General features: G+C 39.9%; 2 protein-coding genes across 2 annotated transcripts; one reads left to right on the top strand and one right to left on the bottom strand.

The window, feature by feature from the left end:
- Window positions 1–193: 193 nt before the first annotated feature.
- LOC127377076 (steroid 17-alpha-hydroxylase/17,20 lyase) lies at window positions 194–18,398 on the bottom strand. The gene is given in 12 exon segments (XM_051424684.1): window positions 194–2,248; window positions 2,754–3,371; window positions 7,499–7,655; window positions 10,026–10,252; window positions 12,563–12,666; window positions 12,805–12,974; window positions 13,403–13,621; window positions 14,123–14,209; window positions 14,644–14,879; window positions 16,163–16,301; window positions 16,399–16,729; window positions 18,262–18,398. Coding segments are annotated over 11 exon segments (2,445 nt in total). The 5' UTR covers window positions 16,708–16,729; window positions 18,262–18,398; the 3' UTR covers window positions 194–2,069.
- Window positions 18,247–21,180, top strand: borcs7 (BLOC-1 related complex subunit 7). The gene is made up of 5 exons (XM_051424655.1): window positions 18,247–18,414; window positions 19,872–19,934; window positions 20,163–20,206; window positions 20,313–20,333; window positions 20,467–21,180. Exons 1-5 carry the CDS (start codon window positions 18,283–18,285, stop codon window positions 20,516–20,518), a joined length of 312 nt encoding a protein of 103 aa, XP_051280615.1. The 5' UTR covers window positions 18,247–18,282; the 3' UTR covers window positions 20,519–21,180.
- The last annotated feature ends 4,496 nt before the right edge of the window (window positions 21,181–25,676 follow it).

Below are 25,676 nucleotides of genomic sequence, written 5' to 3'. Positions count from 1 at the left end.
TTACTGATGGAGTCTACAGGAATATGTCATCTTCTGGAATGCAATCTCACCTTCGGCCTTTCTTTCATTGGTCTTTCTGAAAACTTACTGTAGTCTACGTTCCATTTTCTCAGACAAATCAGTGTCCTCGACAGCAGTTGATTTAGAAACTGAAACCTTTTGTAATTTTGTGAAGTCGAACTATTATTTTATGAGAACACAAAAACTACAGCATGAAAATGTACCCAAGTCACCAACACTCTCTTCTAAAGACAGTTTTAGTTTTTACTTTAAAAACATGTATTTTCTCCTCTCTGTCCTGCTGTTAGACATGAATGAGCTCACCACAGACTCACCTCTCTTGTCACAGGCTGGATTTTTAGTTATTGGCGTAGTTACAAATTTCAGTGGGATTTTGAATTATCTTTTTTTGATGATTCTTACTTCTGGAATAGAACTAGGAAGTTCTGATTTCACTTCTGCTCTCTGTTGTTCATTTGTTAGTCACTAAGAAGACACAAAAAGAATTGTGGTTAGAACTATAATTGTGAAACTATATTTGTTTAGAATTAAATTAAGTTTGGATTTATCACTTCCAGCGTGAAACCTTCCTCCCTATGACCTTACTAACACCAGTGTTCCATTTGTTTCCTCATATTGTCACACTGAAACAAGTACATGAAAAGGTCAGGGTTACATTTCATCAAGTCAACAAGCGTCTTTAATACAAAAATATACATTATACATATTTAATACAAACAATGACATGTTTTGACAGAGCATAATGTTTTTTCCAGTACTTCTGGAGTTTCAGACAGTTTAAGAGCATTTCAAACAAAATGCAGTTTTTTTCATTAGTGTATAATCACCTGAAAATAAGAACTGTTCTGTACCTTAGAATGAACCATTTTTATCTTCAGGTGGGTCGCCTTCCATGGAGTCAGCCATGTTTCTACAGTAGCCCAGAGCAGACAAACCAAACATTTGGCTCTAAATAGTTGCTCTCACGTTTTTTGCATGTTTCATGACCAGCATAATTTCAATCTGCAACTACACCACTAGGTGCAATTAAATCCTACACACTGGAGCTTTAAAGCATGATACAGCTTGATAATTTACAACACATTGGTGTCATCATTGTGGGGGTAATATCAGCATTGGAAGTCTGACACCTTACTATAAATCCAGACCTATACTGGAGACATCGACGGTGGGACACATACATGTAATGCCACCTTTAGAATGATTCTGATTCTCGTCTCAGATGGGGTCAGGGGGAGCATCCTATCACAGCGGGGGGAGTGACAAGGCTCTATAATGCCTGAGACAGTGTAACTGTCTGAAACAACTGAAAGTACTAGTGCTGGTCAGTCAGTTCCACCATCACTGTTAGCAAACATAAACATTCATTTGTGGCTGTTGCCGAGTTGTAGCGTTCTCAATCTGTGCATTGTAAACTTGCAAACTAATAAAAATACATGTTAGTTTGTAACACACACACTTGGGTAACTAAACAAGTGCTTTCTGACAGGCAGTTACACATGTTAATACGTCATTTTGTCAAGCTTCTTCCGTAAAATCACTGGGCCTCATTCAGTAGGTAACTTTTTATTAAAAAATGACTTTTTGTCATATTTGCTGAAACTTTCACTATATCCTAATCTGTGAAACAATCAGGTTCCTCTGGCTCCTCTTAGTGCTCCTAATGACATTTGAAGGACCATAAAACACACCTTTTAACTAAATGCTGTCAATTTAGAATGATTCTGATTTACTACTGTAAGGAGAGTACTACCAAAATTGGCCAATGTGCATGTTTCATTAATCCGACTGTAATTTTGCTTGCACATTTATTTTCTGTGCGAAGTTAGAACATTTCTGTGCACGTATTAGTGAATGGGGCCCATTGCTTTGATGGAAGACACAGGCTGTCATAAACTCAAAGTGTCACGGCACAGCTTTTTTCCTCTGCTCAGACATGAAGTTTTGTGATCCACACGATCATACCAGGTCGGCCCAGAGTCACTGTTGTTGAGCCTACAGTCAGACTACAGAAAACTGTTTTGGAGTGGGTTGACGTTTGCAGGCTGTCAGGACAGCGGGCAGCCTGCCTCTTGGTGCTTGGCTAACAGTGAGATCCTGGAGAAGGTCTTGAAGCAGCTTGTACACTGGTACTTTTTCACTTCAGAGTGGGTTTGGAGGTGAGCTCGCAAGTTGGATCGGTCGGCAAAAGCTCGGCTGCAGTGGAGACACGAGAACGGTTTCTCTCCTGCATAGGGAACACAGAGATTCATGTCAGTCAGAATGACGGGTTTGAATGGCCGACCCTCCTTCATGACCCTCCACCCGACCAGGGTTGGACACAAGCTATGGTGAACTAGCTTTACCAGGAATGTCAATTACTTAAATGGACAGTTCACCCCTAAATCAAAAATGTATATTTTTCTTCTTTCCTGTAGAGCTATTTATCCATCTAAATAGTTTTGGTGTGAGTTGCTGAGTTCTGGAGATATCAGCTGTAGCTGTATATATATATATATATATATATATATATATATATATATAATGATAATAAAAATTGATAGCAACTTGTTCTATTAAGAATAAAATCGTTTGATGACATATGGCTCAGCATTTTGCATAGGGGACCACTATGATTGAAGGGAACTACAATGATGTGTAAAATTAGTTGAGTGCCCCTTTAATAAAGAGGGGTTTTTTTTATTTTCTAATGCGCTGACCCTTAAATGTGTGGATGTGTGTGTTTCACTGACCTGTGTGTGTTCGTATATGTCCCTGAAGCAGCCAGGGTCTGGAGAACGCCTTTCCACAGAGTTTACACACACAGGGCAGTGTGTGCGTCCTGATGTGCATCTTGAGCGCTCCGAGACTATCGTACTCCTTCTCGCAGTACTTACAGCTGAAGTACTTCTTGCTGCTCCACTCACACTGGAGCTGCTTGTGTTTGGCCAGGCCTGAGAAGCTAAAGTGCTCTTTATGACAGTCCAAACACTCAAAGCTCTCCTGGCCGCCGGGAGCGATGGCTGGAAAGAGGGCCAGGAGAGGCAGGGATGGAGAAAGGAGACTCTCTCTCCTCCTGTGGTCTCCTGCAACGTGCTGGATTTCCAGGTTCACTTTGGTACAGGATTCGACTGGTTTGTAGGCTTCTGTGGGGCTCCTGCTGCAAGCCTCCGAATAGTGGCCTAAAAAGGAGAGAGGGGAGGCGTTTGGAGAAGATGGAAGATGCAGTCGGCCCGCTCTGAGAGACAGAGAACAGGACGAGGAGGAGGACTGGGCTCTCTGCTGTAGCCGTGGGCTTGGTGCTGGACAATGATGGTGAGGGGGGATGTCATTGTGCAGGAGAGAATCTTTGGGCGTGCAGCAGGAGACCTCTGTGGAATACACACACACACACACACACACACACATTTGGCTTAGTTGTGAGATTATGGGCTGCTGTAATCATCCATTCTCTCCATGCAGGCCCATATAGCTGCTTAAACCTGCAATAACAATTTATACTGCAGCTCCAACCCTGATGATGACTACGCAGAGATGGCTCTGGTCTACGCTCTCTACAAACTCCTGAGGGAAATATCTGGCTCTTTAGCTGCTAAATGCTCCACTAGTCTCTAGCCGTGTCTGTCTGTTACTGATCTGCCTGCTGCAGCAGAAAAAAGATGCTGTGAGAGCTGTGAGAGTACACTGAGAAGCGTCACATCAATTAACAGCCATGTGCAAACTGTCTGCTTCTCAGTGCAGACAGTTTGTGTGTTGCACTTAAAGTCCTTAGTCTGTGGATTCTACAGTTCAAAGCTAATGTGAGACCTCCTAAGTTAAACTGTGAAAAGGGTATATTGTCTGCATTTTGTTCTGGCAGCAAACCCCTCAGACGACAATTGATTTGTGGATTTATGGTTAAATGGAGTCAGTGATGTCTCTTTATGGACAAATGATTACAGCGACTCCTACCTGTTTTTATTTGATTAGAGATCAGAAACAATTCTGTGTTTATTGTATAAGCTGGACTTAATCAAGGTAGAGATATATTGAATTATTGAAATCACAATATGGTCAAGAACAATAACCAAATCACAGAAGCTGCAATCTGTTTGATAAAGCTAAACTGTGTGACCATCAGCATTATTTAGCAAAATTTGTGGGCTCCCATAGAACTCATTTTCATTCAGATATCTTGAGGTCAGAGGTCAAGGGATCCCTTTGAAAATGGCAAAGCTGGTACATACATCCATTGTATGTTTCTATCAATAGCTTTGGATGCTCTAGCAGTTTAAGATTCAAAAGAGAAATGTGTATTGAACATGATGTAAATCCAGAGTGGTGAGCATGAATGCAGTCAATATGGTGGGCCTGTCTCTCAGATATTCAGTTGTTGCCTTGCAGATACCGTTACACCGATGTTATGTCTAAAACTGACACTCACAACTGCCCTCTTTCATCACACACACACACACACACACACACACACACACACACACACACACACACACACACACACACACACACTCTTCCAGAACACAGAGACAAAAACCACCATGTTCCCCAGCTCTACAGCCAGGCCCCAATTTAAAGAGGCACTGTATGTGTCAAATAAATCAACTTACTTTTACCTTAACCCTAAACTGAATTTAATCTGAAAAGGTCCTGACAACCTATTTTCTCAATCAGCTTCATGAGCAACGGGGTCCTACTGTAAACGAACACACTTTTTGTTTAGGTTACTTCTCTTGCGTTATTTCTGTTAGCTCACATTGTCAGGCCACTGTCAATGAAATGGGATTAAACCACACCCTCCCTGTCAGTGCTCATAGTGCTCAACACTGATTGACATTTTTAATAATTAAAAGCGGCAAATTTACTATCTTGTGCACAAAGTGTCATTTATGAAGTTTTATTTATTCAGGATATTTTAATATTTTTTTCACATTCCAATTCCAATTTCTGAATACCCATTGCTCTTTAAAAGGATGTACTTGCAGGATTATAATGCTCACTATATCCGTGGCATAAAATGGTCTTAAAATGACGATAACATTGTTCATCACACTATTTTTTTTTTCAAACTCAAACTTATAAGTTTTAAAATAAACTAAAAAGGTTTTGCCAACCTATAATCTCTTGTCTACGTAATTTACTGTTCCTCAGAAAAACTTAAATATTTAGGTTTTAGAAAAACAAAATTTGGAATTTCAAAAATCTTTCACAGTGAGCTGTGAGTCTGATTTTCTTTATTACTGGGGTGAAAATATCAAATTATTAGTTATTATTATGAGTTTTCTGAACAATTTTTCAAATTTTAAAATGTTTCTAAAACTTAAAGAGTCGAGTTTTTCTAAAGGAGAAAAGTAGATTATCAATAATAATTATAAGTATAATTCAAAACTTGCTGAGTTTGACTTAAAACTCAAAAATGTAATGGGGCCAGTTGCCTTGAAATTAGGGGTTTTCACAACTGTATTTTATTTACAATGTGTCGTCCAAGTTTTGTTGGTAATTGGATCTGGTTTTTTTGTATCTATACTCAAAGACTTAGCATTAGTAGTGCTTATATGACTTTAGGTTTAAATCTGCCCCGCCTAGTGCTTTTCCAATTTTACCACCGACTGTTTTCATCCTATCCTATTTTTTATACAGATATACGAGTTTAACACACACATACACACAATACAGTTACTGTGATAATATACTACTAATAACATTAATAATACTTTAAAAATGTGCATTAAACCAAGATCACCACTTTTGCAGAGCTTATATCGCTGTATATTTTCCTTTAAAGTGAATATTATTTCAGTCTTATTACCAGCACTTCTTTCTTGGCCCTATTCTGATGGTAATGGCAGTTCATCAATACAGTAGTATGAGGAGGGGGGAGGCTCGAGCTCGCTTTAAGGGCTGTATTAGAACAAATACAAAGGTTGAAGGAGGGATTTGTCAGGAGGAGCCTGGAAGGCTGCTACATAGGCTCCTGAGGCTTCTTAATGGGGCCCTTCTGGTCTCTCAAGGACCCCGGGACAATGCTGTAACTCTTTGGGGACGAATCTTGCACCTGCTAAACACAAAACTACATTTCTTGTTTGTGGCCAGACAAATCTCTTGTTTCTCTCCACACAGCATTATTTTCCTTAATGAAAACAGACAAAAATAGATGTGTTGAACTTTGAAAGGTTGCTCTGGTTTAAAATATTTAGTAGAATAAATATAGGACTATTCCAAAGTCTGTAAAAACCAATGTCCAAAAAAAGTCTGTAACTGAACCTCTAAGCACAAACCCCAACTGTTTGTAATCTCTTAATCTTGTTGAACATCTGTGAAGATATAGTAATGTAAATCAGGGTGCAAACTACAGGGGAGCCAGGGGGAACTTGACTCCTCTGAATAAGACATGAGTTCCCCTGAAAACATGATTTGAGGGGCGTCCGGTTAGCTCAGTTGGTAGAGATAGCGGCCCGGATTCGAATCCGACCAGCGGCCCTTTGCTGCGTGTCATCCCCCCTCTCTCTCTACCCCCCTTTCCTGTCGTTCTTCAACTATCTGTTGTCTGTCTGTCCAATAAAGGCATGAAAAGGCCAAAAAAAAACCATAATTTGGGCTCTTTTTGTAATGTATTTCCAGTTGTCTGTATCATCATGGATCATATAAAATGACGCTGTTATTGATGTGTGTATGTCATTAATTATTATATATTAGATGGTCAGACATAAAGCAAGTAGGCCATGATTGTAGCTAATGTTTCTTTGCAACCCCCACCCCCAAAAAGGAAAGAAAAACCCATCGTAAAGTTGAGTAAAAGTACTTGCATTCAGTTTCAAGTGGTAAAATATATTTAAATAAGTGGTTAAATGACTAATTCTGAAGCTTAGCGTGTTACATGTATTAATATATATATTAGAGTATTTTTGTTTAGCAGGTGTAATGTAGGCCTACTGTTGTCACAGTGTATCAATTTCTGTTAGCTAACACTAAAAAGTAATTCAGTGGACCTATTGTCGCAACTTAAATAGATGCATGGTTGCAAGATAAATGATAAATGATAATGAATCGATTTAGAGTACATTTTGTTGTTTATCAACCAAATATTAAACAAGTGGCAACACCTTTGATTGTAAAGGAAAAGCTAATTCCCCTAACGCAATGTACTACATTTGTTAAACATAATTTCAGTTGCCATAACTCAAAAAGACTGATGCAAACTGTTTCGTTTTTTTTCGCTAAAACATTTGTTTTTAGAGTGTAACGTTAGGTAACTCTAAGTTATATCCTGTTGTGAAAATAAAGCAGTAATTTCACTCTGAAAAGTAAAATGTACTGCATAGTATTTGAACTTGAATTTCTATTTTATAATAATATTTAAAAAAAATCAAACCCTAAAGAAAAGTGTCCAAGCCTCAAAACTGCTCTTATACGGAGTACTCTGTTACTCTTCCTGCTCTGACCGTTATTCCTTTTCAAATAAAATGAGTCACGCGCATGATGTGGCCAATAGAAAGAGTCTTACCCTCAGTCTCTGAGTTCAGTCTTCCATAGTTCGGTTTCTTACTGCTATGATGTTTCTTCACGAGGAAAGACCGCGGCATGTTGTTGTCGCCCTCTTCGTGGGAGTTGTTGCGGGGTCACGGTGGTCTCGAGCCGCCGGTTAACGGAAGCAGCTGTCGCTAGTGTCTGAGAGTGAGCGTGCTGCTGGATTCAGCTGAGTGTGTGTGTGTGTGTGTGTGTGTGTGTGTGTGTGTGTGTGTGTGTGTGTTTGTGTCCGCCTGCGGCCTCGCGCATTCTCCCGCTGACTGCCGACGGTCAGGTGTGAGCCAAGGGTCGCGCGGGGGAATTTCCATAGACACTGGTGTCGGACCAATTACAATAAAAGGACAAGTACAGGGGGCGGGATCTGTGTGTCACTCAGCATACCCCAACAAAACAGGTGTATGAATGGTGATAGCCGCTCACTATAGAGGCATGGAAGCACTTCAGGCTGCTTTACACTGCTGGAGCTGGAGCTGAGCTTCAGGCACACATAGAGTGGGGCAGCTTGATTAAAAAAAAAAATATATATATATATATGTCTTAATATATGAAAACACACACACCAGTGCAGCAGCTGATACAGGCCTGGTAAAGCTTGCCCAAAGCTGTTGACTAAAATTAATATTACTGTAGGAAGTGTAATACATGATGGAAAAAGGAAACTTGTTACAAAGTAAGTTTGTCATTGTATCTTATTTACTTATCAATAAAGACAAAACAAAATACAAAAAACTTGTCATTATTGCTGAAATTTTAATTATATCCTGACAGTTATACAAGATAGATAATCTGTGAAAAAATCAGGTTCCCCTGGCTCGTTCTATCGCCCCTAATGGCTATTCATGTTCATCATCATCATCAGTCACTACTATTAGTGTAGTTGTTGCTACTGTTGTTGCTGTGCACCTCTGTCTGTCTGTCTCTCTCTCTCTCTCTCTCTCTCTCTCTCTCTCTCTCTCTCTCCCAACTGGTCGAGACAGACGACCACCCACCTAGAGTTGGGGTCTGTCAGAGGTTTCTGCCTCTTAAAAGGAAGTTTTTCCTTGCCCCTGTCCCCAAGGTCTTGCTCATGGTGGTACTGTTGGGTCTCTGTAAATAATGTTAATAAACGGAGTTCGGTCTAGACCTGCTCTATTTGAAAAGTGTCCTGAGATAACTTCTGTTATGAATTGGTGCTATACAAATAAAATTGAATTGAAATGGTCTGCAAGAATCCACTAGGCCCGGATGAAAACAACCAATCAGAGCCCAGAAAGATATAAAGACGATTTAGGTTGGAAGCTTGATGATCATTGATTGTTGAGTTTCATTCCCAGGGTCCCAAAGTGCCTGTATTTGACATCCTGGGAATGAGACCATTGATAGTATATATAATGGACAGAGCTTCTGGGTCTGTGAAGTGAAACCAATGCCAGAAACCTGCATTGTATATAAAGGCCGGCAGGGGGCAGATCCACTGGCTGCAATAAAAAACGATACCATGCATGCTAATGATCAAACCCAGATCAAACTAGGCAGGGCTGATCAAATATGAAGCTAGATTCTGTTACTGCGTTGACTCACAGTCATGTACATTCAGTCTCTGTTTGTTGTGTATGACCAAATTTACTAAAACTTAAGACATTTCCTGTATATTTTATTTTGATTTGTAAGTACACAATATTATTTTAATTTTTATTTCAGTTAACTAAAATTATTTGACACCTTTTAGTTTAGTTTTAGTTAACTATAATAACCTTGCATCAAATTGTGGGTAAGGCCTCTATTAACCACAGAGAAAACCTTATAGAATGGAACATGCCTTTATTTCTATTATTTCACCCATGATATAAATGTATTTGATCTTATTTTAGTAAGAACCCTCCCTGTTTTCTAATATGCTCCTGTTTGAATTTGCTGTTGAAACTCATCCCGTCCTCCATGTTTACCTGCTGTCTTATGGAATATATTGAATGAAAGTCTTTGGTCGGTCAGTTTTTCCATTTCATACATTTCCTTTCATTCTCACTATCCACTCCTTTTTGTCTGTCTTCTTGCTTTTGCCGACCAAACTAAGCTTCACAACACCTCTTCAGAGACCTATGGGTGACATCACGGACTACATCCATTTTTATTTATATAGTCTTTGGCCTAGCAAGTACAGGAAAGCAGGAAGTTGACCGAGGTTCTGGTTGAGAGGCTGCAGGAATTACAGTTATTTGTATGGAGAAGTGTGTTTCCTATTGGTATGGGAGATGATTTAGTGAAGTGCAGCAGAGAGAACTTGTTCAAATACTGTATATCAGACCCAAAGGTTTATTTTATAAATAGAGTTCAAAACTGTTGGTGAGATAGTGTTACTAGAATTACTTATTAGAAATAATAATAAAAGTCATGCATAAAAAGAAGAAATGTCCAGTTCACAGACTCTCAGGTCACAACTGAGAGCCACTGTTCTCGAGAACATGTGGCCAGCCTCAACATGCCTGGCACCTCGTCTTCCAGCCTGGTCTGGGCTCGGCGTTCACCTTGTACTTGGCAGGCTGGAGGACCACGCCAAACTTGCCCTCCAGACTGGGCATAGGGTGGCCCGGTGGGACGGAGAGGGTGAAGCGCTGTAGGATCCAGGTCAGGAAGAGGAAGAGCTCCATCTTGGCCAAGGCCTCGCCCAGGCACACCCTGACCCCAGCGCCGAACGGAAGGTAGCTGGACGACGGGATGATCAGACCAGTGCCGTCGCTGTCCAAGAACCGACCTGGGAGAGGGAATCAGAATCAACACACACACAACCCTTACAATCAGGGTTCAACTAGTGCTGTTCATGGAGCTAAGTTGCTGCTAGCTCATATTTGGTCCACATTTGAAAAATAGTGAATAGTTTATATTAGTTAATATTTCTTTGCATTTTTTGGTAACATTTAGGAGGCTGTACTGCCAGAAATGGAATATAATATTGATAGGTATATTTTCATTAGTGTATAATCACTTAGAACTGTTATGTTGTTGTTACGGTAGAATGAGGAATTTTTATCTACAGGCACCATGGAGTCTGCCATGTTGAATCGCCATGTTTCTACAGTAGCCCAGAACAGACAAACTAAACACCGTAGTTTCTCATACGCATTTCTCAGTCCATTATCATTCACAGGTCGTCAAATACAGGCACGAGCAGTGTTTAGTTGGTTGCAACCTGAAACTGGCTAGATTCCACTAAATCCTACACACCTAACTAGCATGTTGCCAACATTAGTGTAACCAGCAAGCTAACTTGATGTAGATAAGCTAATTAGCTAATAAATGTTCTACACTACTATCTATATCAACTATAGACCGATTTCTAACCTCCCCTTCCTCTCTAAGATTCTGGAGAAAGTAGTCGCCAAACAGTTGTGTGACTTTCTACATAACAATAGTTTATTTGAGGATTTTCAGTCAGGATTTAGAGTTCATCACAGCACAGAGACAGCTCTGGTTAAAGTTAATAATGACCTTTTGATTGCTTCTGACAATGGACTTGTCTCTGTACTTGTATTATTAGATCTTAGTTCTGCATTTGACACCATTGACCATAATATTCTTTGACAGAGACTTGAGAATCAAAGGAACCGCACTAAGCTGGTTTAAGTCATACTTATCAGATCGTTCGCAGTTTGTTCATGTTAACGATGATTCTTCAATAAATACTACAGTTAGTCATGGAGTTCCACAAGGTTCTGTACTTGGACCAATACTATTTACTTTATATATGCTCACTTTAGGCAACATTATTAGGAATCACTCCATTAACTTTCATTGCTATGCAGATGATACGCAGTTATATCTATCAATCAAGCCCGATGAAATTACTCAATTATCTAAATTATAAACATGTCTTAAGGACATAAAATCCTGGATGAGCTGCAATTTTCTGATGTTAAACTCTTGTACTTGGCCCCAAAAACCTCAGAGACTCACTGTCTAAAGATATAGTCACTCTAGATGGCATTACCTTGGCCTCTAGCACCACTGTCAGGAATCTTGGAGTTATCTTTGATCAGGACATGTCATTTAATTCCCACATAAAGCAAACCTCCAGGACTGCCTTCTTTCATTTACGTAATATTACAAAAATTAGACACATCCTATCACAGACAGATGCAGAAAAACTAATCCATGCATTTGTTACTTCAAGGCTGGATTACTGCAACTCTTTATTATCAGGTTGCCCCAATAAGTCCATTAAAATGCTCCAATTAATTCAGAACGCTGCAGCACGAGTACTGACAGGAACTAGGAAAAGAGATCACATCTTTATAAAGAGTTCGGTCTAGACCTGCTCTATTTGAAAAGTGTCGGCGCTATACAAATAAAATTTAATTGAATTGAACTGAATTGAATCTACTAATAACCTTGCTACAGAGCAAAACGGTAGCTAACGATTATCTAGCTAGTTAGCTATCGTTTTGCTTACATTCACTTTTATGTTTTATCCATCTTCAAAATGTGGTTGTCTTTTCAACACAAAAAAACCTAGCACAAAGCATATCTAAGTACAGGAAAGGAGAAAGTTGACTGAGGTTTGGACTGTGGCTTGCTCAACTGTTATTGAAGAATGTTTTGCGTTTTGTGGCCACCATAGTTTCTCCTTTGCGCTTGGGAGGGAAGGGTGAAGCGAGGGAGTTGCAATCTGCAACTACACTGCTAGATGCCGTTAAATCCTACACACTGGACCTTGTAAGAGTCAGTTCATCTAGATAAATAAAATAATAAAAGTGCATATTTTTCTTCTTAGTGTGATATCTATTTAGTTATGTTTGTCCAGGATTTCAGATATACCCCCATACGCCCAATGGCAACGAACAGTTAACTCCAATTCTACACCTCATTTCCTTAGTAACAATAACAGTAGCCAGACATGGCTTTATCCTTTTGTATCATCATTAATCTCGTTCTTTATGGAGTTCAGCAAAAAACTGACTTCTATTACCAATTAAATTCAATTAACCCTTTTTCCCAGCAGATATGATGAAAAGGCCTATCGGCTCTATAAGTGACACATAACAATTACACTGAAGTTTCCTCTCACCAGGGTCAAAGTGCTCAGGGTTTTTCCATTCCTTCTCGTCATGGTGCAGAGACCACAGGTTGATGATAACTCGACTTCCTTTCCTCACTGTGAAATCCCCAATGCTGCACAGACAGGGAGAGGGAGAGAGAGGGGAGGTTATAGGGACGGTCTTCTCTCAGGTTTATTGTTAGCAGGTTTGAAATTCCCCTGTGCATGAAACAAATATTCCAAACGTTCCATCCTGGCAGCATTGAGCGTACCTGCTGTCACTGAGGGCCACATGGGGGATGAGTAGAGGGGCCACAGGCCGAATCCGTAACACCTCCCTGATGGTGGCCTCCAGGTAGGGCAGACTGCCTCTGTCACTGAGCTGAGGGGACCGGTCCACACCCACCTTACTGTCCAGCTCCTCCTGGATACGCCTCTGCACCTAAACAGACACACACACACACACAGTCAGAGATATCCATATTCTGCAAACATAATTTTGGGCATTTTCAACCTTTATTGCATAGTGGGGAGTAAATGAGAGGAGACCGTGGGGTATGATATGCAACAAGGGTTTACATTGGCATTGTGGTTATGTGGTATGCACTTTCACAATTAAAGTCATAGCAGTAGCATCTAGTGGACCACAGAGGAACTGCAGTTTCAGGCAGCTAAGATTGACTTCTCCACATTTAAAAAGGTAAATTTTAAACCCAAACTCTAACTGAATTCAGAGTGTCAAGTGTGTTGAGGACTAGAGAGGAGAATACAGCCAAATTCTTCGGATACATTTTTAAAGTATAAACCTTTTACACCACAGGGAAAAACCCCCCTACCCAAATCACATACACACTGCCGCTCCAGCCTCACCTGCGGGTGGTGAATGAGGTAGGTGACGGCCCATTTGAGCACGGTGGAGGTTGTTTCCACGCCGGCTCCAAAGATGTCTCCTACAGTCATGAGGAGGTGGTCATCACTGAGGCCTACGGATTCTGCACTGATCTCTGCCGTGTTGTTGTTCTCCGCACTGCGCTTGGCTCTCAGCAGAGCGTCCAGCAGGTCTCTCTGCACATGGTCACTGTAGTCTGCCTGGGAGAGAGGGAGCACCGTGTCACTGTACAGCACACACACTCATAGTATACAGTATTTCACTGGGTTTGCATTTAGCAGATAGAGCAACTTAAAATGACTGCCACAGTGAAGTATGTCAGTATTTGTGTATCACAACAATAATAAGTTAGGAGAACATGTAGGAAGCTTGACGAGTTAGTATGATGAGTGCAACCTCTGTGGCTGCAAACTAAGTAATAAAAACTGCAGTTTTCTAGCGGCCACTTGAGCTGGCTCCAGAAGTGAGTCAATCTCCACGAGGCCCCATGTTAAAATGCCCAACCTAACAGCAAAATTATGTTTACAGAGAAATTCTCCATTTCTTCATAACTGGTGACAAATTTTCTTTGTAAGATGTTCTAGTCACAGATTGTGGGCATATGGGGACTTGCCAACTATAGTACATCACCATTAAATCTGAACCATCTTTAACCACATTAATGACAGGAAAGGATATTATTAGCAAAAGGGCGACTGTACCTTGTGTTCTTCGTATTGCTTCTGTAGAAGTTTGTCTCTGATTGACACACACTCCTTTAGAAGACGCAGGTCCGCATTGGGAAACATCTGTGAAAGAGACAGACATCATTCATTTGTTTTATATATACAGGGTGATATTTTATATGTAATTAATGTATATATGTGTACATATATATCTAAACATATATGCACCGATCAGCCATAACATTATGGCCACCTGGACACCCTTGGCTCTGATTGGTGGATTTTGTTCGGTCTTGCAAATGCCAATAGGAGCACTAGGAGGAGCCAGAGGAACCTGATTTATCTCTCTTATATTCTACTGTTAGAATATAGTGAAAGTTTCAGGGATTTATGGGAAATGTAGTCCTATACCATTAAGACAGTGTCTAGTAATCATTTATAGATACACAGCAAACAGCAGTTGTAATGAAGTATTAATAATATTGATAAAAGACTCATGAATGGTGCTCCTGTATGTTCCTATGTTTTCTTGCTTATTCAGAGTGTTCACGTCCTACCTGTAACCAGGGGAAGATGTCTACCAGGCTGTCCTTTGCCACAGTGTCCACGATGCCCTGGCTGTAGCGCAGCATGGCCTCAAACTCAGGGTCCCCCTTGCGGTAGGACGAGTTGAAGCACAGTGAGCAGATGACATTGGTGACGGCCCGCGTCAGCTCAGGAGACAGGTCCAGGGACAGTTCAGCAGCCGCTGCCTCCGACAGGACAGAGCACAGAGACTGAGCCTCTGCACAGACTAAGCAGAACACAGGAACAATAATGTGCATCTCTGGTATGTATTTTCCACACACAAAAAAGACTTCCTATTTGAGAGCATTTTGTCTTAAGTAATCACCTCTGCGTCATTTTTATTTTTAGGTTTGAAGATTAAAAAATCATAGTCAAACAATGATCAAGCTATGATCACTATTTAATAACAATCAATCAAAATGGTCTATTCTTCCTTTGTTGTTCCAACTTCCATAACAGTGATTAAAGTTAAAATATTCTATTATTCCAAAAGGGTGGCATGGAGACTTTAATGGGAGGTAGAAATATATGCTGATTTAATCACAAACAATCACATATAGGTTGTTGGTGGTCTGAGATGTCATTAGTAGCACTAGGAGGACCCAGAGGACCGCCATTGTTTCACAGAATATTTTGTCTCATGTTCTACTGTCAGGATATAGTGAACGTTTCAGCAAATATGACTAAATATGAATTGAAATATGAACATTTTTATATTTAAAAAAAATAAAAACGATTTTTTTGTTTTTTAAATGAATGTGTTAAATTTGACAGCATTTGACACCAAACTGGGGTGGCCAGGCATTTTTTAGGAGTGGTAGCTGCCACAAACTGGATGTTGTTTAACTGTTAATCATATAAATATGGATATAATAGTGGATGTTACAATATTTTCATGCAGTTGAACTGTCTGTGTCTAGTTTGATTTGGTCGAGTTTTCACTGTAGCTACTTTAACCACATAGAGAGGCAAAAGCTGGATGTTCCAACCATTTATCTGTTACTCTAGTGATCTATTTCAGTGGTTCCCAACCTTTTTCCTGAAGGGACCCTTTACCAACATTGAGTAAACTGACCCCTGACTCAGTGATTTTATGGATATCATATTCAATAATAACAATAAAAGTAGAGAACAACTGATAAACTGTACAATTAACACAATAACTGCAGGAAGTTTGTGTAAAACGCTTTGTGAATATAGCTTATGTTCAGGTCTTAACTGCACCCTATCATGTTTATATCTTACATAATAATCTTAACTTTAAAAGTAACTATTTCATTTAGGTTTATTCACAGAAATGCCAACCCTTAAGAGCCACCCCTGATGGGGACCCTCTACAACCCACTCAAGGATCTCTGTTGCTCCCCAGACCCCAGTTTGAAAACCACTGCTCTAGAGTATCAGGGTCACTGACTATCTGTATGGATAAATACTGCTAGAAGTGTGTACAGTTTAGAACCCTTTTGATAAGTGAGAGGAAAAATAATTGGAGGAGTGCAGTGAACTTACTGATCTTCTCGATGGAGGCTGAGCCCTCTCCAAACATGCACAGAGCTCCATGAACTATTTTCCTGTGGAACCTCCAGGTAGCGCTGTAGTCTCCAAATGCGATGTCTTTCCCATCTCTGGTCAGAACATCTGTGGTTACCTTCATCACACACAGGACAGGGACGGAGAAGGAAAAGACATACATGAGTACTGCTTCTAGTAAGAGGAGGAAGACAATGAAGAGGAGGAATACCCACAGTTCTGGGTCTTCCTGCAAATATCTTCCCCTTCTTCAGCAGCACTTCTTTGGCATGTGCGTGCTGGTTGACGACGATGACACAGTGGGAGCCCATCATCAGGGAGTACGTCTGTCCATATTTCCCCTGCAGTTCTTTGAAAAGCACATGCGGAGGGTGAGGGCTCCGCAGGCTCAGCAGACTGCCGATCAGAGGTAGCGCTGGGAGGCGGGGGGGCTCCTGGGGACCAGACCTCTTGAGCTTCCACTGTAGCACCAACAAAGCAAGGCCCACGAACAAAAACACACACACGCACAGAAACCAAGCCATATCCGTATAGCAGAGGAAGGTCCTGAGAGAGAGGGGGGAGGGGGGAGTCTGGTTCAGCAGAGGCTAAGCATAGCAGAGAGGAGCTGTGCAGTAAGGCCTAGAGCTGCTGCAGGGCCACGCTTTTATTCAGCTCCTTCAATGTCAAATCCTTGAGTCTGAATATTTAAGGCTGGGCCAATTTAAACAAGATAAGATGATTCATTGAATCCTTGCAGAGAACCATGACGAAACAGATCCACATGACGGAGACTGTGAGAGCGTGCAGCTTTGAGGTATTTGTACTTTACCTGAGCAGGGACGCTGTGAGTCAGTCAGAGCTGGGGGTGCTGGGAGATCATCAGACTAAATGCTAAATTCTTGACATTCATGGTTTTTGCATTCATTTAAATGGCCAGTAACATTTAAAGCCTATTTAATAGTAATAGTAACAACGACAGAAAACCTCTTTCTGGTCATAAATACCAGTGTGTACATATAAATCCCACTAAAAAAGGAGAAAGTCATTATAAGTTGGTGGTGGTTTTCATTATGTCAGATTTTAGGGGGTACTGCAGCCCCCCACAGAACCCCTACTGTACTCGAGTATTCAGTTTTCTGCTCCAACTACTGTAGTTCATGCTCACTTTACAACATGAAGGTTTTACACACAAAACATAGGATCAGTTTATAAAATATTAAACCAAACATTAAACCAGTGTAAGCATACCCCCACAGGCCAGTCCGATGAACTCCAGTACCCCTTCATCAACACCACCATTTATGTTCCAAATATGTTCAATTGAATTTATTTCAAACTGGATGTTCTTTAACTATTAATCTTATAAATATGGATATAATAGTGGATGTTATAATATGTTCATACAGGTGAACTGTCTGTGTCTCGTTTGATTAACTAAAAGTAACTATTTCATTTAGGTTTATTCACAGAAATGAACAAAATGCTACTGTATATATGTTTTGAAGTTTTCTTACACCCCTTGAAATCAAGAAGGCGTCGTGACCCCGTGTGAAACTTTGGCTCCCAGGTTAGGAACCACTTATCTATTGCAACAGTTTATCCATTATATTTAGCTGTTTTATCTCCTCTGCTTGTTTCTAACTTGTTATCACACAATCCTTTTCACAAACACCTAAATGTATTATTAACAAAGGGGATCTGTGGATGTGTTTTAATCAAATCATTTATTCAATCAGTTGATCTACTTTAAAATCTCTCCATGAACCCCCAGCAACAGCAGAAGTACACCCTGGGGTAAAAGCGGGCCCCTCAGCTTTGTCAGATACAGAATCAGTTCTTCCTTTAAATCACTTCTTAAATCCATTTTTATAGACTTGCTTTTATGTGATGTTGTATTTTTACTTTATTCCATCTATTGTATTTTATTCTCTAGTGCTTCATTTTGTATTTTTTCATATTTTCATTTCTTCCAGCACTACCATCCTTATCATTTATCATCAGTGACTCAGTGTCCTTCTACCATACTTATTTCATCTTGTTCATTATTTCTGTCTTGCCTAGACGCGTTGGTGTGTGTTTTGACCCTTCCCACGCACCGTCGTTAGCCAAAACAGAAAATGGCTTCAGCAGAGTCCCAGCCGCGATTCGGCCAGTCTGTCAAAGGTTTATTATCCGATAAAGTGGGCTCCTGTAGCGGGGACGTGATCGCACTGACCCGCCAAGTGCTGAAGGGATCCCGCAGTCAGGAGGTAAAAGAAAACCACTACAGCTAGCTGTTGTTGCTAACAGCTTCACTAAAGTATTCCTACTAAGCTAACGGAGCTAACGGAGCTAACGGACAAACGGAAACACCACTAGAACCGTCTTTTGTTTTCAAAATAAAAGCATTTCAAGTACATCGCGACGTAATTGCTATTGACTCTATCAGTACGGATTTATTTTGAAACGTGAGCTGTAAGCTTTTCCGTTCGCTTGATCCAGCTAGCAGCTAGCAGCTAGAGATTAGCTAAACTTACTCGGTTAATTAAAATGCAACTGAACATTAACTTCTTTTAAACGGTAAACTAAACTAAACCCACTGTCGTAGAGAAAGTAGCATCTTGCTAACAATAGCATTCCTTTTTAAACCTTTAATTTGAAAAACAGTTTATAGAATAGAAGTGTTGTTTTAAAGTCCAGGTTTTCTGTAGAACATAATAATAATAATAATAATAATAATAATAATAATAGTTCAAACTAGAGAAACAACACAAGAGGAAAATGGAAGCAGACAGAATGTTGAAGAGTTTTGGTAATTATTATTTTTAAATGGAAAGAGATCCGTTTGTTTAAATGATGTCTTATGAATGTAAAATTTAGCTAAAACAATGACCACATGAATGATATATTGTGCTTTGTGGGAGGAATAAAAGTTGGGGAATATTAATAACAAATCACGTTTTCTTTTCCAAAACATATTTTAAGATCCAACTGGAAATCTGCCCAAAATATCCCAAAATATTCCCACATGTACACACATGTACACACTGAGTGACGGTTGGTTAACTTCATTAAAGCTGGTTTCATTCAAACGATTAACAGCAAAGTCATCTGCGGCTCTTCTGTTAATGTTAATAGTTAATGGATTAATAGTTTGAGTCAAGCAGTTGAACTTCACTAAACTGAGTATTTCTGAGTTTGGAACTTTTTGTGTGACAGAAACAAGCACATTGAAGCAGTATTAAACCACTGGCAGATGAACTGGGGATGACCGTAGTAGAGCCCGACCCATATGGGATCTTTCAGACTGAGACGTATATAAAAGCTGAAAAAATCCCAATATGGTGGCTGATATAGTGAATGTTTGAGCTGGAATGAAAATGGAACTTTTCCTAGTGGATTGTGCGGGGTCAGCCCTATGTTCCCACATTTCTAAGAAGGGTTAGGGTTAGGGTTGGGGGTTAGGGTTGGGGATTAGATTTAGAAGAAGGGATAAAATCTGATACAAATTTATGAAAAAGGAAATGTGGGAACATCGGGCCTAATTTTGATTGTGCAACATGTTGAAATATTCCTAACTCATTATTGAACATATACGTTGTTAAGCGATTCTAGTTGACATCGCTGAGAGCTGCTTCTTCGCTCTCACTCTGCTGTTTAATATCAGCCGAGCGATATATCAGTCATGCTTTACAAATGAATCAGTTGCCGTATTGTTCCTACCCAGCTTCTCGGTCAAGCAGCGAGAAATATGGTGATTCAGGAGGATGCCATCCTGCACTCTGAGGATGTAAGTATGAACATAATCCACAGTCAGCAAACACAGTGGTGATTATATATATGGCTGATAATGGGAAATGTATATTATTGTGAATTATTGTGATAATTAAATTAGAGCTGCTAAATTATCAGTCCATAAAAATAATAATAATAATAATAATAATAATAATAAGTGATATGCTGCTCTTTGATTCTCTAAAATGGCACAACTCAACATCAGTATCATCTTGTCTTCCAGAGTCTTAGAAAAATGTCCATCATTACCACACATTTACAATACCAGTGAGTACCAATCAGCTGTTTGTGAATACAAATATGTGAAACACTTGTTCAAACTGGAATATTGAAAGATTGTGTGTGTGTCTGTGTGTCTGTGTGTTGCACTAAGGCAGGAGGCCATCCAGAAGAAGTAAGTCTAAACTCTGCGTTCTGTTTATGCCTGAGCAGAAGCAGCTGACATCACTGTCTCAGCAGTAAGCCATAACACAAACTGATGACGTGCACTGACTCTCCTGTGTGTGTGCTCTACTTCCACCCTCTAGCGTGGAACACTCGAAAAACCTGCAGGACCAGCTGAGACACCTGCTGAAGTGACTCAGGGGGCTCAGCAGGACTCTAACGTTGGACCACATCCACCATATTTCTACAGTGTAACGCGCTGCTGGCTGCTACATAGGGACTGATCGATGTGCGGGCAGTGCTCTGTATCAGACACAGTGCCTGTGTGCAAAGCAAGGAGCATGTAAAAAGTTTACTTGAGTTATGGAAAATGTTTTTGATCAATTGTATTACGTTAATTTATTAAATACCTTGTCTGCCTCATCTTAGCTCCTCATACTGCCACATTTTTAATGGTTTTTGATGCTTTTAGGTTGTCAAAAGTCCTCTTTACTAATAAATGTTATTTTGAAGATTGTTAAGAAGTTAAGTTGAAGATTGATAGGTGAATGTCATATTATTGGTTGAAATTGGTTAGTTTATGCTTACACGTCACATTTTGTTTTACAGGAAGACACAATGTTTGGATTTTGATATAAAAATAAGTTAGTTTTTGTATATTTTTTGGCATACATTGTTAAATAGAGGTAAACTATATCTGAGAATGCAATCTTAAAGGGTTAAAATTATATTTTTCATTTAACTTAGACTTTAAAGGACCAGTCAGTAACATTAAGGAGAATCTATTGTCACATATGGAATATAATGTTCATAGGTTTTTGAAGGGTTTGAAATAAAAGTAGTATTTTGTATTGTAACTTTTGAACAAAAGCCTGTACAATGATTCAACCAGACAGCCAACTAAAAGGGCAGAAAGAGACAAGGATCCATCTGAGTAACCGTTCAATAAGAACATAAGCCATCAGCAGTCATTGGTCAAAGAAACTGGAAACTTTAGCATTAAAATCATCAGATTTAAACAAGAACAGCTTCCTGTTGCAGTGTCAGTGCACAATAATGCCTCCAACAAGCTGGGATTAACAAGTGTGTTTAACAAAGCTGTTCTTAAAATTTCAAAATAGAAACAGAAGTTTGGTCTACAGTTAGCGTTGTTGAATATCGGCTGGACACATGGTGGACTGACACCACAGTTTAAACCTGTTCAATCTGACCACTGAGCAGACGGCAGAGGGTCCAAAGACAAACAGGTTCCCAAAATATTTAGAGCCCAGTTGCAAGCACAGTCATGTGCCAAAGGAAAAAAAAATAAGATCATTATTTTACATTTTCATTTGTTTTGGAATCAAAATCTTTGTTTTAGTTTAGTTTTTCACAAGGCATAACTCCATTTCCCCGGTAACACCTGAGGTCCTTCCTAATCTTTACCATCCCATAAGGTTCTAATGCAATGGAAACAAAGAACCATAGATGCAGCTTGGCAATGGGAGATGTTTCTAGTTCTGCTACTTAGTAGGTGTCCTACATCAGGTATTAATGGACACCCAGCAGCCAATCAGAATCAAGAGACCTAGACCATGGTTTAATAAAATACATACACTATATCCAATAAAGTATTTCATTTTACCAGTACCAGCATCAAACCATTGACCGTATATACAGGTGTCAAACTCTGGGACTGGGACTTTATTTTTGCAATCTAGACTTTTGAGAGGACAGTTATTTAAAAAAAAAAGTCACCATTCTTGAATAAGATAAAAACTATGAACTGGGAGGAGGTTTTGGCAGGGACACAGAGTCCACGGAGGTTGTGGTCCAAGGCTGGAGCAGATCCTGCAGCCTGCCGAACCCACAAACACAGTGATCTTGGCTATGTGTGTCATATTTGGGTACATTTGACCAAAATGTACCCACTTACAGGTCTATACTGATTTGTGTTTTGGTGCATTAACATTTAAACTTTGTGACTGCTTTAATGTTTAAGCAGTGTGCCACCTAAGTTTGTTCCATTGACTCATTGTCTTTAAGTTGACTTTATATCGTTACAAAGATGGAAGCCCCAAAATGAGTTCCCATTTTGATCATCGATTAATTGTGAATTGTTTTTCACATTTGTATAAAGAAGATGCATTTAAGTTGTACTTAATTCACATAATAATAGTAAGTTCTGTTAACATATTTTACATTTGTGTGGATAAATTCTGCATATGAGTTTAGTATACCAGTTGTAAGTTCAATTAACTTAATTTACTTTTAATTTACCTAATTTATCTTAAGGTACTTTTATTCAAATTAAATATTTTTTCAATGTTTAAATTGTTGGCAGTAATACATTTAAACTGTTTAAGGCAGTCAGTTTCCTCAAACATTCTGAGTTAAACTAACTCATCAGGTTTTACAGTGAAGTGAAAGAATCTCCTTAAAGCTGAGAACCACAAGCCCGTCGCTGGCTGCATCCTCAGCTCACGCTCATGATAAGGAGCAAAGGGACAAACTTATCAGCAGCCTGAAGGCCAAACAGCTGCTTGACCCTGACTGCGTCCCTGAGGCCACACTGCACGTGTTCAGAGCAGCGTGTGGAGAGTCGGACACACACAGGGGACCAACCGGCCTTCAGTGACAACCCAGCTAGTCGGCAGAATCCGTGTTTGTACATAGTTACATAATCATACAGACTGATACCAAACAGCTGAAGGATGCTGTGTTTTTAAGAGTGAATGAGAGAAACACAATGATAAGACCCATTGGAACATCTTACTAGTTCCCAACCTTTTTATTTAAGAGAGCCCTTTTCTATCATTGAGTAGACTGAATAGGTGACATATTTCATGGAAATGCCATATAATATTCAATGCATAACAATAAGCCTTTTAAACATTTCTCTGTGTTATGTATTTTCATACAGACATAATCAGTCTTTTGTGAAAAATTAGAAGTTTTCTTATTGTTCTATTAGCTCTTTGGTTTGAACTTTTCTAATGCAGGACGAGGCTGTTTATCAGAGAGTGAAGGCTCTGTGAATATATCTCTTTATCCTGTTTATATCTTAAATAATAATCATTACTTTAAAAATAACAGAATGACATTTTCTTAAATTGCTTTTTATTGCTTTTATTGCATTGGTTGGTTTAATCTGTTATAACACTTCAATTTCATCTTAATGATTTATTTATTTGTATTATTTCAGTATCTAAATGTTTGTGCCCATGCTTATCTATTTATTTACTTTTACTATTCATTTAATTTAATTTAATCTATTATTATTATTTCTTTTTATTATCTTTCTTTTTATTAGAATTAGTAGTAGTAGTATTTTCTGATTCTTTTTTGTTTCATTTTATTACTGTTTCTCGACACCACTGTAAATAAGGGGAAACCTCAATGATTCTTCAGACTTAAATAAAGATTTTGAATTGAATTAAATGTATCCTTGTGTTTTGATCTCAATGAGATTAACAGTTTAAATAAACGATTCATCAACTTTAATAATAATAAAAACATGCAACCCCCCTTAAACTTTGACCTTAGATCGCAAAAACACCTTTAAACCCTTTCCCCTCCACTACAGGCCCAGAGCTGACCCTGTCAGAGGGTTTAAAGGCATTTTCAGATCCTTTCTTAAAGTCTAAATAATGTTCTTCCCTACGACAGCACGGCATCTTATCAGAGCTCCGAGGTCTGCCAGGAGACTGGTCCAGGGACAGCGGCGCATCAGGGAACTCCTCACATCATCCGCCTCTCAGAAATCCTTACACCTCAGGACTTCAAGACTAAACACTGTCATGCTTCCATTGATAAAGATACCACAAGCTTTTTCCTCTAAGCTCTGACTTGCCAATGCTTCTCCCAGCCTCCACTGAGGCAAATGAAAGGGAAACCCACCATAGTGTGCCAGGGAAGTTCCACCAGCAGCCTCCAGGACAGCTTCAGCATGGAGCTGTACTGGAGTGATGAGCAGCATCCTTCCAGAACACAGGCTCATAGGTGGTTTGATGATGGTGGAGCTGCTTCAGAATCTCTCATCGTTCATTTGGGAGCCACTTCCTCCACTCCCATGTAGTGGTGCTTGGCAACATTGTACCACTTTGATTAGCACCCAGCAGCTAGCTTAGCTTGCTCAGTGGGCATGGGAGTGGACATGAGCATCAGATCACGTGCAATGCATCCTGGTACATGGAGGCACTGCAGCTAGCAGGAGAACTTTTGCATTCAATATAGCAGCCACTGAGGAATTTATTGCTTCTACTGACTTCCTTTACCATCAGCACTGACTGGACATCCATCGTTACTGTAGAAGTCTTCACTGCTTTGGGTGGCACCAAAGGAAAATCCATGCACCTCCTGTTGGGCCTGAAACGGACCAATACTCATACTCATCTTTTTGTCCTTGATACGTACCCAGAACTCCTCCTAGCCAGTTCAGTCTTGGGCTCTCTGTGTTTCTAAAACTCTGCATGCTGATGCTGGTGAGGTACTCCTAAACCAGCAAATGTCCTTAAAATGTCTAAACCCCCAAAGAAACTAGAGTTATGTTGCGTTTAGGGACAGGGTTGAGCTGGATTAGGGTACTGGCATCTTTATTGGTCTAATTCAGGCGCTGGGTAGCCACAGAGTTTTTCGGGGGCACTGAGCCTTAAAATCCACATTCTGTGTTTATTCCGAAGTGCTGAACACTGTGAACACTGAAGCACAGTTTTATAGACTAATGTGCTAATGTTATAGCAGAGCAAAGGGCACAAAGTGTGCAACCAGATCCAAGGTTTCATGGGGACACTTTACTCCCTCTGCTGGGAGCTTCTTGTTAATGAGTGTACCATCAGATTTCAGATCAGCACTCAGTGGCAGCATGGCTGTGTCAATAAGCACTAATATAATCACATGTCTTCATTGTTGAAGTGCTGTCCTCCTCCCAGGTTGGAATCCAAGAGGAAATGTGGAGACAGAAAGTGATATTGGTGAGGCGAGGTGTCTGTAGAGCCCCAAAGGATCCCAAAAGACATCACCTTCAATAAAGAGTCCAATATGCACCACTCTGGTTTGCTTTTAACCCCCACACTCAGGGGATTAACCCTGCTGATTTAACAGGGAGAAGCTGCAAACTCACCTGTCAATCACAGCTTTTTTCAACCTAGATAAATTCAATAAAATATTCACAAATATGAACAGACAAGAAAAGCTCTGATTAGGACTTTGGAGGAGAGACTGAAGTCCTGGGAACGACTGAGCAGCGTTTGGTTTGATGGATGAAAAAAATAGGAAATGTGAAGGTTTACAGCTGTACACAGCGACAGGAAGTTGTGTAAGTGGGTGACAGAGCACACGAGCTAGCAGCAGAGTCAGTGGCAGCTTTGGGACA

This window comes from Dicentrarchus labrax, unplaced genomic scaffold (genome assembly GCF_905237075.1).
Source record: "Dicentrarchus labrax unplaced genomic scaffold, dlabrax2021, whole genome shotgun sequence".
In the NCBI taxonomy this organism is placed as follows: domain Eukaryota; kingdom Metazoa; phylum Chordata; class Actinopteri; family Moronidae; genus Dicentrarchus; species Dicentrarchus labrax.
The sequence above is the reverse complement of the archived record's forward strand: the minus strand, read 5'-3'. Positions and strand labels throughout refer to the sequence as shown.

Bases quoted from the DNA above. Each gene is read 5' to 3' on its own strand.
- borcs7 (XM_051424655.1), top strand. From the start codon at position 18,283: ATGGCTTCAGCAGAGTCCCAGCCGCGATTCGGCCAGTCTGTCAAAGGT. The intron at 20,207-20,312 runs GTGAGTACCAAT...TGTTGCACTAAG, and splicing joins ACCACACATTTACAATACCA to GCAGGAGGCCATCCAGAAGA. The intron at 20,334-20,466 runs GTAAGTCTAAAC...TCCACCCTCTAG, and splicing joins CAGGAGGCCATCCAGAAGAA to CGTGGAACACTCGAAAAACC.